Raw genomic sequence first — 13,942 nt, forward strand, 5'->3', positions numbered from 1 at the left:
TTGCGGAAATGTACTCCTTTTTTTTCTATCCACAAATAGGCTGTTGTATAAGCATGTAAGGATGCATGTAGAGGAGTGGTGTAATATAATCCCTTTGCCCAGCTGGGAACCTGAAAGATGCTTACTTGGCAAAACTATCTCAAAGATAAAATGAGACACAGCCCAAAGCATTATGGGTCTATTACCTCTCCGCACTGCAGGGATAACGCAGAGGGGACCTTCAGCCCTGGTTCCCACGGCGAGACTTTATTATTTCCGTTTTTAGTCGAGAATCAGCGCCGACCATGGAGTACCGGATGGTGATTATGTACGTGGAGATCGGCTGCTTTGTAACCAGCCTGTGCGGCTGGATCCTGGTGTGCTCCACTCTTCCCACAGAGTACTGGACGTTCTCTGAGGTGAGCAGCCTCGTGCTGACAACCGCCAACTACTACTCCAACCTGTGGAGAGACTGCATCTCGGACACGACGGGGGTCTCCGACTGCAAGGACTACCCGTCCATGTTGGCCCTGCCTGGTAAGGCGCTGAAAGCTCCACAACTGACTACTCTTTTTTTAAAACCTAAAAAAAGTTCATTTTCAGAAGCAGCTATAGCTAATTTTATTTCTACTTTAGTGCACATGCACGCCCTCAGAGCACTGGCGGTCTCGGCCGTGATCACAGGATTCTTTGGTAGTGTCCTCACGCTGGTCGGGATGAAATGCACCAAAATTGGTGGGACAGAGCTTACCAACGCAAGGGTGACGTTTTCTGGTGGTATAACCTACTTAGTTTCAGGTAAAAAAAAATATTTTAAAGTGTTCAGAGTTCTTTTTTTTTCCTTAAATGATGAAACTTACATTTTAAATAAAGTAAATACTTTTTTCTGTAGGTTTCTGTGGGATGATAACATACTCCTGGTGGGCTAACAGAGTCATAACACAGTTTGTGGATCCGAACTTCAAGTCCCATAAGTGAGTAATACTGAAAGCTTCAATAGAATATTACTAAATAAAATGGATTTTAATGACTTGTCTCTTTCCGTCCAGATTTGAACTGGGTGCTGCTGTTTTCATTGGCTGGGGAGGATCCATCCTGCTCATTAGTGGGGGAACGGTGCTCACTTACTTCTCAGGAAAAGAAGGTCTACCAAAAAGGTCAACTGCAGCCCAGCCATTGCATTCTTACACTAGTCGCTTTGATTCTCATATCACGTCATAGATCCATCAGGGCTTGCTCCCATTGACTTTGATTCCTCCGGTAGAATTTCAACTGGCAAACGTTTGAAGTTGTGAATGATGTCGTAATTTCTCTGCGCAGTTTTGGAATTGTGGTCTGACTGGAGTTTTAGGAATAGCAGCAGAGAAAGCTAACGATACGACGTGTATTAGAGCTATTGTAGATAGAAAAGAAGGAGTGAATTTCTGCCAAGAAAAACTCACAAATTGAGTTTAATCTCAATTTGTAATTTTTTAATTTCCAAGCTTTTTCCAGGAAAAACAAACAAACGTGGAAATTTCTGAATTACAAAAGTAGGAAATTTTGAAATTTTCACTCCCCCCCACCCCCCAACATTCTGAGATTTATCTAAAAATTTCTTAGTTTTTTGGTGGAAATGTGCTCATTTTTAATTTTTTGTTTCATCTACAATAGCCCTAATATATCGTCGTAGAATGAAGCAGTTCAGTCCATGTTGCCCAGACTTCCAAATATTAACAGCCACTGTGTTTGGCTCGGCACTTCTCTTTTTGTAGTGGAGAATGCTTATTTACAGCTCAGGCAATTTTTTGGGTAAGCTTCATAGCATTAGCAATTGGATAAAATTTAAATCCAGTCTACGCAGAGTGACATTTCAGATAAAAGATGATAACAACCAGAGCTGGGTGACATGTTTGTGTCTCTGTTTTCTATTACAGTTTATCAAAAGGCCCACGGAGGCCGGCTTCTTATGCTGCCGTCCGCACCAGACAGACGTACATGCGGCCGCCGTCGTCCAGAGTGACGCTGGTGCCGCCGCTGTATTACTCAGATGGGAGGAGTCAAATAACCAGAGGGGCAGGAAGAACCCCTCCCATCGAGAACCGGGACACCTTCGTATGAGCTAAAAACTCAAAACAGAGTGACTGAGTGGATTCTGTGGATTCATAGTGCCGTCTGTTTGAAGAAGTTACACTTTTTAAGAGTTTAAAGAGAAATATAATTTCTACTTTCTGGATAAAATGCCATTTTACCCCCTGATAGTTTCTAAAGGAAACTTTTAATGAAATGTTGAGTTCTTCCTAAAAGTTCAAACTGTTTCCCACAGAGAACATGCTTATGGAAAACCACCATGTATTCTGAACAAAAGTCTCCAAGTTTAGCATTTACGAGTCACATTAGATTAAATTATACTTTTATTTAATCTGTTTGCTTTAATTATGAAAGTATTTTTCATTCCTAAGACAAAGCGGCCAACTAAATAGATCCGTCTATTCTTGCAGCCTTTCTTCTGCTTCTGTATTGTCTTTTAAATGGAGTTTAAATGTGGATGTCTAATTTTCTATATAGAATAAACCCTTATGTTATGTGCAATTGTAAGCTATTTGGTGGCAAAGCAGAACTGAGCAACATTGAGGAAACTTGACTAATTTGATTTCTCATGAGGAAGTGTGTTGTATTCATATTTTTTTTGTAAATAAAGTTTTTTATGTTGGAAAAATACAAGTGAAAAATTTGCACCTACCCTAATCATGATCCTATGCAATACAAGATCATAACTGATCATTAAAAAAAATATATATACAAGGGTAAAATATTTGCTATTTTAAAATTTTAAAAATACATAAATGCATTTATTTTTATTTAAATGTTTTTAGTTGCTCACATAAGCAGTAAAAGAGAGGCAAAAGTATTTTTGCTGTCATCTAATCAGTGATAATCATTTCAAGTATTTGATTAAAAAATATCTAAAGACTAAATTTAGAAAACTGGAGTGGCTCCATTTAAACTATGGGAGTGGAAGGATGACCTGATTGCTCAAAATCTCATCTTTATTGCTTGAATAAATATCACATGTAAATTAATACAAAATTTGATGTACAAAACCCAATAGAAATGTACAATATTTTACAAAAACATTCTGTGGCTAAGAAGATTTGAACATACAAAAGAAAATATATGAAAATCTGACAAAAATAAAATTTTATTGGCACAAGGCATTAAGAGTACCTTAGAATAAAAAGCTGTCACCTAGTCTGTAGTTAAAACTTTAACAAGATAAATCATATTTTCTAATCAAAATTTGATTCTGGTCCTGAACTGTCTGAACAGCCTCCTTGAAGGTATTGCTTTATTCTTCTTTTTATCACAAAGTCCATAGAATAAATAAGCAGAATAACTTTTTTTTGGCTGGAGAAGTGAGAGGCTGAGGTTCTCATGTTAGCTATGTTACCTGATCTGCTGCAGTGCTAATGCTACTTATTGCTTATATCCTCTGAGTCGCTGATGTCACTGAAAGAGCACAAGCTGCTCTTCAGTGTGCTTCCTGTTCCTGCTTCGGCTGGACCTGCAAGGCACAACAACAGCGATTACAGCATCACACACAGACCAACACGTTTGGAGTTCAGAGGAAGCCTGAGAGTCGGAATGACTCTGACCTGATTTGGGGGCTTTTCCTGTAGACGTCCCCCAGACGCTGGTGCTGGACGAGTCCAGGCTCTTCCTCAGGGGTCCGGAGCCACGAAAAGACGTTTGCTTAGACGCTCCTGGTTTGTCCTCCAGAGAGGAGACCATCCACTCACTGCTCTCCTCTAGATCTGTCAACTGTAAACACAAACTTCATTTCTTTGGTTCTGCTGGTTAAAATTCACTAGGAATTAGTTGCTTCTAATCTTGTTTTCTTACCGACAGCTCCTGAACTTCGTCCTTTCTCTCTGGAAGAACGCTTACGCCCCCTGCAGGCTTCTTTATTGCTCTCTCTGATATGTGCAACTCAACTTTTCTGGCCAAATCAGCTACTTTATCTGGAAACAAACAGAACAATTCCAATTCCTCTGACTCAAGCACTGAACACAAAGTTAATCTACCTGATACTCTGATGTGCAACTAACCTTTAATGTGGCTTCCTTTATCATTATTGCTGTTCTGGTTTTTGAAGTCATGCAGCTGCCTGGGGTCAATTTCCGCCATATCGCTCACATCCGACCACTCCTCCTCGTCTTCGCTCTGCGTCTTCATGGCCCCCTGACGGGACTGCTGTGGTTTAGAGGAGAACGACGACTGGCTGACTGCGCTCTGCCTGGACAGAACCGGAGGCGGTTTGTTCTGAACCATCAGATTTAACGACTTGACTCGCCGGAGGTGTGGCGGCTCCTCCTCCAGGTCGGACACTGAGTCTTGCGAGTCTTCGTCCGAACTAAACGGCGGAGTTCTTAGGAGTAGAAAAAGATGTTTCGATTTTGTCAAATTGGAAAAAAATAAGGGGTAAAAACAGCTGAAAATGAGCATCTCCATACTTGCTTGTGCTGCTCTTCAACAGTGGCTTCATGTTGGGAGTGGATGTCTTCGGATGGATGAAGCCTTTGGTCCTTGGTGCCGGCTGCGGAGTCTTTGGCTGTATGACGGTTGCTGCAGGAACCGCCTGGCTGGCTCTGGAGGGCAGGCTGCTGGAGCGCGGGCGAACTTGCATCACTTCACATAAACCCGTTAAGAGCGTTAGAGACGATGCGTCGGGATGATCTCAGGAGTTAAGAGGCTTTTGTTGCTGACTCACCTTGATGGGGCTGTTTGGATCTTGGGGCAGCTTCGCTGCCTCGCCTCTGTCTGCCCAGCTTCAGCTGAATCATGCTTGCGATCTCCTCCCAACAGCGCCAGTAGTCGGGCATCGTCTTGGCAACGGCCTCCTGCTTTAAACGCACCTTGGTGAGGAGGGAAGCTAACTCCTTGTTCGTCAAGCCTTTCTGGTTCTGAGGAGGAACAGAAGTAGAAATGCTAGTAATTAGTGATTGGTTTTATTAATTGATAAGTTTCCTTAGAAACCTTAGTTTTCCCTTTTATAAAGAGTGGTGAATACCGTTCCATAACACAAAGAGCCATAATATACTTAAGGTCCCATGAGAGGTCAACTTAGTCTAAAAAAAATCTATTTAAGATGCCGTGATAAAGATACAATGGTGGTTTTCTCACATTATTAAACTTATTTATAAAATATAACAAAATGGAAACCTCTTGGGTGGCCAAAAAATGAAAGTAAAATTAAAATACATTATGTGAAACACTTAGTTTCACATGAACAGAGATGTTCATACACAAGTCTGTGATTGCTATGGGTAGGAAAGTTAAAACTTCACTGCAACCTTAAAAATTAGCCAGGCTTATTGGCTTCATGTATTTTTATCTCATGTTGCAATTTTTATCTCCTTTTATCTCCTTTAGTTTTTGGGGTTTTTTTTATTCTGGGCTTCATAACATCAGTATTTTTTTGAATGAGGAGTTTCTGCTGCTCCGCCATACAGCCTGGCTGAATAAGCATTATTATAGTGATAACTTTAAAGAGCTTGTCGAGTGTTTACATTTCAAAACATAACCACATAAGGTGCGCTTTGCGTCCCAACCACTCTGTTTAGGCTGTTTCTCTTTCCCGTTTTAAAGTGACGCCGCCATCTTTAGTCCTGGCTACGCTTAAGGATAACCAGAAGCTCCCTCTGCTGGAGGGCAGCCAAACTACAACATTAAAGGATTGTAAGTGGATGTTTGTTAATCCATAGGATCTCATTTTAATCTAACCATTAATCAAAAATTAATAATAATTCGGCTAATTGTTTGCACCCCTAATTAAAAGTTAATAAAGTATTGATTATTCGTACAGGCTTGACCCCCAGGCTCTCCAGCTTCTTGGTAAGGGAGCGTTCCAGCTCGGATCGCATCTCCTTCTTGATGCTGGGGTTCTTTTTCACAGCACTGGCCGTCACCTTAGGTTTCTTAGGCGGTTCGGTCACTTGTTTACTGGACAGCGGTCTCTTCTCAGAGATACTGGAATCTGGAAAAGAGAAGACAGACAATCAAAAACAAACAAAAAATAAATTAAAAAAGTACAAAATGACACATGCATCAATGATATCCACAAGAAGCCATGCCATGAGGGGAGTTAGATGCAAGTTTTGTTTTTCTCTTTAGCCACCAACCAGACAACAAACATGATGAACAATCTAAGAATTCATCACGAATCAAAAACCTTTTTTATTCCAAGTTTTTTTTATTTTTTATACTCGTGGCACAAGAGGAGACTGGTGCACTCATGCAGCATCATGCAGCCGCCCCGGTTCCATCAGTCTGACCCGCGTTTACCTTTCTCCTCTTCCGACAACTCCTGTATGGGATCCAGCTTTAGAGCAGAGGCTGGCTCCTCTGAGCGTTCAGGTGAACAGGCAGTGGAAGCCAGAACAAACGGGGGGTTACAGACGGGAGACTGGGCTGCTTGGGAAGCATCAGCCAGATCATATGTGGACAGATAAAAAAATAAATAAAAAAAGAAGCTTGTTGTTCTGATTAACTCACCAAGTGTGATCTTCTTTGGTTTGGGTTCTGGGACTGGTGTGCTGGCAGCGACTGGAAGACAGGAGGGATTAGAAGACTTATTTTAAGGTTAGTGTCAAAAACATTGCATTTTTGTTTTTAATCTGAAGATACAAAATACATTTTTAATGATTTAAAGAAAAAAACAAGCCTTCCAGGAATCCTTACCTGGTATTTCTTGCACTTTAGTGGGCGGACTGGAGGAAATGGTCCTGATCTGTGGACATTATAAAACAAAAGGAATTTTAATTTTTACTTCTTAAATTTTTGCTCTTGTAAAAACTTAAATGTAAAGAAAAAAAGTATAACGCTTTTGTTACTGTATGTTATCAGAAGTTGTGTATCAAATTACGACAAATATTAAACTGGTTAGCAGTCTCCCACGCCGCACTGATACAGTAATTCATTCACAAGGAGCCCCAACCAAGCACTGACGCATAAAAGTGAATCCACTTTTCAGAAGCAGGAAATTTCTGTTCAAAATACAATTTTTTCAGCGATTGGATGCAATATTGGAATTTCCTTACTGAATTAGGTTTTTCTGTTATCTGTAAACTAAAATATGAGAAACAATAAAGCCATTGCATCATGAATTTACATAGGATTAAAACAAAAGTACAAGAGGAATTTCATCAAGATAAAGAGTTTTTTTTAACAAGATTCCTACTTATTTATCACATTAGATAAACAGACTGAATGTAGAATGAACTAGTGTGTTTTTTTCCCTACAAGCTAACAGCCGTTAGAAACAACTTCAATCATCAGTCATTTCGCAGCTCTTTCTGGAGCTCCTCCAGGAAAGCAGAATTCACTTCCTGTGTACAGTATCATTATGCGTCAACGCTCAAATCCAGGATATCCTGAACAAGGGCTTCCACTCCTCCCCGCTTCCCCTGGCGACATAATCTCCGATTAAAGCGGAGAGCAAGAAAGCGGAGGCGACCTGGTCTCTTTGAGCCTTGATGGTCTGCGCCTTCTCCTGCAGCCTGCGGTCCATCTCCTGCTGCAGCCACTGGCTCTGCTCCTGGTGCTCCGTCACAGACGCCTGCATCCTGCTCAGCTCGTTCAGCAACTGGAAAGCAAAACGGTTGGGAGTTTGGGAGTGGGGGTGTTACAGGTTCACTCGTTTCTGCTGAAGATTGAAGATCCTGGTTTGATGGCGGTGTGTACCTGATTCTTTTCAGACTCGTGTTGAGCCTTGATCTCTTTGATTCTGGACTCCCACTTTTTGTCCTAGGAGGGAAATGTTGGTGTCAACAAAATACAAAGATAGTTCCTTTAATTTTTTTAAAAATTTCATAGAAAATTATGCCACAAATAGCCAGCGACTTTTTACTTAGAAATACACTTGGGCAAAGTTTTTAAAACAAGATTCCTGTTTTTTGTCAATGGAGATGAACTAAAATACATTTTACAGATCGACATATTAGAAAATAATTGGCCCCCAAAAATTTAATGACTGTAAACATTATGACAAATCTCTTACAAATGTTGGTTTCATCAAAAATATTACTTGTTTCATTTATTGTTGTGCAGGTAAACACTACAAAAACACAAAATCATATCAAGTATTTTAGTCTAGTTTCTAGCGTAAATATTTCTGTTCAGTTGAACTAAGACAAAACTAACTTACAGTAACTATTTTACAATATATAAAAACTTGCTTTAAGTCAATAATTCCTTCATTTTGATTTTAAAACCAGTATGTGTTCCATTGGCAATATAACAAGACATTTTTCCTGTTATAGGTGAAACAAAATAGCCACTTGTTATGTCGGCATTAAATAATTATTAACCAAAAACAGGTTCATACATATTGTTGAAAACTTATTTGTAAATTAGTTTAGTCTTATTTCAAGTGAACTAAGACATTTGCAGTAGAAATTAAGATTAAAAATACTTGGTAAGATTTTGTGTTTTTGCAGTGAAGGAGAAAGAATTAGGTTGGTGTTTTTGATTGCAGAGAAGAAGCTAATTTTGGCCGCTGAAAAATTTCGGTGCGAAAAGTTTGGACTCCTCTGAGTTAGAAGATTCTTTGTTTCCTCTCTGGATGCTAACCTGTTTCTTCATCTGCTGCTCCAGCTTGTGGATGGCCTGCAGCTGCATGTCTTTGTAAGCGTCTCGTTGTGCCTGAGAGTTGACGGGGCTGCTTGGTTTGTCCTGCTTGGCCGTCTGATTCTGATTTGCTTCCTGGGAAAAGGAAGAATGGTGTTAATTTGAAAAATTTCAACTCAACCGATGCAGTGAAAAGAAGCAGAAGTGAGCGGAGCGGTTTGGTTCCTCGTACGGTGAGAGCCTGAATGTTTCGGTTGTAGAGGAACTCCATCTCCCTGCGCATGCCGTCCCTGCTGTCTTCCAGCTTCCTGTCCATGCGGGCCATCTCCTCCGCCTTGAAGCGCTCCAGCTCCCTCAGCAGCTCTTTGTGCATCGACTGCTGCTCCTTTTCCTACACCAAACACCAACATGGTGGCTGTCTCTCTTGTTTTTATAATCCCAGTTTATGCAATTATAGAACAGCAAAAACAATCATACCTGAGCAATTTTGGCCTGCAGATCCTGTTGCTGCTGAGTGATTTGATCCTTCAGACTGCTAATCTCCGTTTTCAGACTATCAATCTGAGATTTCTTCTCGCTGTCGGACTGCAGCTCTGGAAGCAAAAAGTTTGAAAACAATCAGACGGTCGGTCAAAACGACGTATGTGATTCGAAGTGAGCGACGGACTTACGCATCTGGTGCTCGTCAGGATGCCGGCGCTGCATGTGGTTTTGAAGGAAGGAGGAGTTGAGGAAGGATTTATCGCAATGTGCACACTAAAAAGAAAAAAACAAAACAGAAAGAACATTTTGTTTACATTGATCACCTGTTAAAGCAGGTTTAACTGGTTTAAGGAAGGAGTGAAAAGTGTTAATCAACCCAGTTAAAATACAACTAAATAATTACTGACATGTAAACCATAAAAGCTCTAAAACTGATAAGCTGCTTTTCGCTATTGAAGTAGAAGCTAGCACTAGCACTGCTTAAATACAAAGTGTGTCTTTTCTGACAAGTTCTTTCCTAACATTCTCTAAGTAAAAGTAACAGGACGAATGCATGAAAGAATGTTGGAGACTTCTCTGATCGTCCGACCTTGAAACCGACCCAGAAACCGTTTGAAAATGATTTGAACTTGTAAATTATTTTCCAGCTAATTTAAATGCACTGAGGTGAGTAATGCACTTTCCCCCCTTCGTAAAGACTTGATAGTCAAGCTAAAAAAACAAAAAACCAAATCCAAGTTTCAAGGCTTAAAAATAAACATTTTCTGCCCTAAAATTACACAAATAATTTGAGACTTTTCAAAATGTTTTAAAATATTAATTGTCAGCAAGTTTGGGCCAGTTACAAATACAGTTTGACGGTTTTAATAACTGCAAAGTAGGTGTGGGCATTTATTGTATCGTTTATCATCTGTTGTGGTCAATTCTTATAATAAGAACTTTGATTTATTGTTATGATAAATTCTAATTCATGCATGACACACTGATGTCCAGCTGGCTAAAAAAGGGTCCACAGTTTATAACAAAAGCAACTAATTAAACTACTATTAGGTTGCTAAACTTTCACTGTTTAATTATACAGAGCAAATTTGCAAAAAAGCATAATAATCTCCACAATAAGCAGATTGACTAATGAAATCGTAACTTAAGTGTACACTCTTCTGGTAAATAAGAATAAGGTAAATGCAATAATCAATATGATATTTTAGCTCTGGGATGATTTGTCTCTTTGTAGTTCAGTTTTGTTGCTAAGTAACACCATTTTGACCTTGACTACTTTTATTTATTTTTTACTATAAACAGGGTAATGATTTTATAGGCATCAGTTTCTTCTTCTTGGTAACTAAGTTCTTCTGATGAATTGCAGAGATAAACTCACAATAAAAATTATGTTTTATTGGAATAATTGTCTTTCTGTGAGCTCAATACATAAAATTCACTCATGTATTTAATTTATGTTATTTCTGAACACTAACTTCCTCCATGTGTAAATCTATTTGTCATCTGAACCCCGTTAGAATCAAATTATTATTTCTATGTATTATGAGAGCTATTAATTATTAATGGATATTTCCTTAATCATAGGTTGTCCATTTTGTGCCTAAAACAACAATTTATACCTTATATTGTTTTAGAATCAGAAGAAGAATCTGATCATTTTCCTTTTAAATGGAAGAAATTATTTATGCTGTACATTTTTGTTTCACGTATTGGTTTAAAAACTGAAATCATAATCTTTAGATCTTAAGAATCTCACACCAACACACACCAACCTGTCAGTTCCACAGAGAGCAGTGATGCAAATAAACCCATAACCATTATGAACAGGAGCATCCACTGAGCTAGGCTGTACATTTCCAAATAGCAGCACTGGTGATGCCGATATGCTGCCTGCTGCAGGCATCTCTGCAGGCAGCCCTGCTCTCTCTCAGAGCCTGACCAGCACAGACGCTGCCGGTGTGTCCACACGCTGCGTTTAGCGCTGCAGTTCACTGCACCTGGGACTCCATTTGGCAGTAAATCGACAGCTGCTGATACTGTCCAAGACCCGAAAACAACCACACGGATCTGCAATGCTGCTTTCAAAAGTTTTGAAACTGAGAATAATTAAAAACAGGCTGTGATTGGGTGGGTTTAAATGTTTAAAACAAACAAACAAAACTCCAAGGAGAATGTCAGACGCCTCTATCAATTATTGATCCGGCTCTGTTAGTTGAGCTTGTGGCTTACACCTAGCAACGGCCAGCTGCCATGAAATGCTAGAGCTGTCGTTATGACAACCTCAGGGGTTAGGTCAAAGGCGACCAACCATTCATTCAAGGAGCACAAGGAGATTTCTGATTATTGCCTCCAACGGTCTGATGATGAGCTTTATTCCAGACACAGTGACTTGCAAAAACGTTCACAAAAAAATCTGTATCGGTCAGAAAACTGCAATCAGTACAACCCTAATATACTGCATTAAATTCCAATAAAGTACATTAAGGTATGAATAATTCTCAATCAAGTGGAAATCTTTTTGCCATGACACTCCAGTGACAAAATGAACACAGCAGGTGGGTGGGGAGGGACAGTCACTCTGATTATTGTCTTTTTTTTTTGTAAGTGGATTTACAAAAAACTACTTGGCACAAAAACCCACCATCTGCTCAGCAGCACTAAATCCTTTCTTCAGGTCTGAAAGCTTTCTTCTAATCTTACCAAGAGAACTCCAATAGATTTTATGGAACATGTCTCAGCTGCAGCTGTGCACAGATAATGAGAGAGGGGCCCAAAAGGAGGAGAAAAGCGTGGCGAGGGAGGGGGTACCTTGTGACTGCTCATGATCCGTGGAGCCAGCAGCGACTGCTGGGTGCGTATCACCTTCTTCCTCTGCTTCAGCTCGCCCATCAGCGCCTTCACCTTCTCCTCCTGCTTTCTGTGCAAGGCCAGCAGCTGCTCCCGCTCGCCGGCAGCCGCCGCCAGCCGCTCCTCGGCACCGCGCAGGTTGGCGCTGAGGACCTCCTGGCAGTGCAGGAGCCACTCCACCGAGAGCTGCGCCAGCCGCAGCAGCTTGACAAGCGCCGGGTCCACGGGGGTCTGGCACCGCTGGCAGCGCTCGCCGTCCAGGCTGCAGAAGGTCACGGTGCCGATGTGCTCCTGCAGGGCGTCCACGTCCAGCTGACTCGCCACCAGGTCCACGTCCACGGCGTTGATGCGCCGCCAGTCCACGCTCTCGCGGCGCGGGCGGAACTTGAAGGCGGCCGGGGCCATGCCCAGAGCCGCAGACTGCTGGCTGAGCGGGGAGTTCAGGAGGGAGGGGATCCCCGCCGACGAATGGGTCCCCTGGGTGTCGCTGCTGTAGGGGTAGTACACTCCATCATGAAATGGCTGAAACAAAGAGCAAAGAGCTCATCTGAAGACAATCACTATTCAGTTCACGTTTTCATCAAATGTCCTAGAAAAACCTCACAGCTACGAGAAATGAGGCAAAACAGCAGCCGACTGAGCCTCTGTCCTGCCCTGCTTACCATCCTTCACTCGGCGAGGTCTCCTCTTCGGTTCCGCCCACCCCCTTTCAGGCAGCTCAAAGCGTCAACGGGAGCGTTACCATGGAGACAGAGACCAGCGTCCCTGGGGAGACTAATGTTATCAAAACACCGCAGGCAGTCGGCAAATGTTCGTCCCCGTAGAGCACATATTCCTCTGAACGTATGGAGAGGTTAATACTAGATTTAATAGCTTGGATACATTTTAAATAGTGATGAAAAGAAGATAGAAAATGAAAAGTAGAATGTAACTTACCTACCAGTGTGTTAGGGGAAATGGTTCCGGTGCTAGCGGTGGCTAATTTGTCGGTGTTTTTGAATTTCAGGTCCGGGCAGGCTTTCCCCCCACCACCTTCCACTCCAGCTTGGACCGCTATCCAAAGAAAGCAAAACAAGCCCGAACCTGTCTTAGCCACAGTTCCGAAGTCTTAAATTGCCGTCCAAACTCAAAACATCTATGTATATTAAAAAAAACTCAAAGCTTTTTTCCCCCAAAACAACCTTGTTCGTAGAGCCAGTTGTATCCCGAAGCCGTTACTTAGCTAACGGGGAGTTTTTAGAAGCCGCTTTAAAAACACATTTAAAACAAACGTACCCATCACTTACAACAACAGGAGATGTATATCAAGATTTAATTGAGCATTTTATATCAAATAAACTTACGATAGTAGTCGTTTCGTTCAGGTAAAGCCTTTTAAAAAAGTTTTTCATCGACGACACCTCAGGCAGTTTGTGGGTGACGTAGCTGCTGGTCTCCACATTCCTAAATCCGAGCTCGGGTGGAAAAGAGGGGCTGCAATGAAGTTAACGCTAAAGAACAAAACTTCCGGTCAATACCTTCAAAGTAAAAGATTACAACTAAATCTAAGCACGTTCAAACAAAAAGGGAATTTTTGAGCACATTTATATGGCCACTTTGTACGAAAGGTTTACTTCCATAAGCCGAGAAAACATCTCTATAATATTTTCTACCATCTGAATAAAGTTAGCCTTTATAAACTTTCTCTGGAGTATGAAATGTTTCCTTTAGGCTCCTGGCACAGTCAGTAAGTTTCTGTTAACCTCCAGGGAGCCTTAAGCAATGTTCCCGTAAGACACATTGATACTAGAATTAAGAAGAAACATTTCTTGGAGTAAACATCTATGTTCCAAGTTGAAACTTTTACCTTTCTGGGAACCTAAAGACTATACCCTGTGCCTGACGGTTCTCTAAGGGTAATAAAACGTGATTTCGGAAAACTAGGAAACTCTAAAACCTACATGGTGTACTGTTATCTTTCAGGGCTGTTAAGCCTTATTAGTAAACTTCAGAAAATGCTCACTCTTTCCTAAAGAGTAAAGAGTGA

At 41.1% G+C, this 13,942-nt stretch overlaps 1 protein-coding gene and 1 pseudogene across 7 annotated transcripts; one reads left to right on the forward strand and one right to left on the reverse strand.

The window, feature by feature from the left end:
* Nucleotides 1–176: 176 nt before the first annotated feature.
* On the forward strand, nucleotides 177–3,334 carry LOC114141045 (claudin-10-like; annotated as a pseudogene).
* dzip1 (DAZ interacting zinc finger protein 1) lies at nucleotides 3,143–13,404 on the reverse strand. 7 transcript variants are annotated; one of them, XM_028011447.1, is made up of 20 exons: nucleotides 13,260–13,404; nucleotides 12,857–12,969; nucleotides 12,579–12,681; nucleotides 11,878–12,438; nucleotides 9,258–9,342; nucleotides 9,064–9,179; nucleotides 8,819–8,977; nucleotides 8,590–8,721; nucleotides 7,702–7,764; nucleotides 7,475–7,603; nucleotides 6,700–6,748; nucleotides 6,514–6,564; nucleotides 6,304–6,432; nucleotides 5,823–5,995; nucleotides 4,730–4,922; nucleotides 4,473–4,647; nucleotides 4,068–4,387; nucleotides 3,862–3,980; nucleotides 3,615–3,780; nucleotides 3,143–3,523 (listed from the first exon to the last, which is right to left on the reverse strand). In XM_028011447.1, the coding sequence occupies exons 3-20, from the start codon at nucleotides 12,579–12,581 to the stop codon at nucleotides 3,432–3,434; spliced, it is 2,715 nt and encodes a 904-aa protein (XP_027867248.1). In that variant the 5' UTR covers nucleotides 12,582–12,681; nucleotides 12,857–12,969; nucleotides 13,260–13,404; the 3' UTR covers nucleotides 3,143–3,431. The 7 variants fall into 7 exon arrangements, with proteins under 7 accessions (XP_027867248.1, XP_027867247.1, XP_027867246.1 ...); XM_028011446.1 differs by having other exon boundaries at nucleotides 12,579–12,690; XM_028011445.1 differs by having other exon boundaries at nucleotides 12,853–12,969.
* Nucleotides 13,405–13,942: the final 538 nt, after the last annotated feature.

The sequence above is a fragment of the Xiphophorus couchianus genome, chromosome 24, assembly GCF_001444195.1.
Source record: "Xiphophorus couchianus chromosome 24, X_couchianus-1.0, whole genome shotgun sequence".
In the NCBI taxonomy this organism is placed as follows: Eukaryota; Metazoa; Chordata; class Actinopteri; order Cyprinodontiformes; family Poeciliidae; genus Xiphophorus; species Xiphophorus couchianus.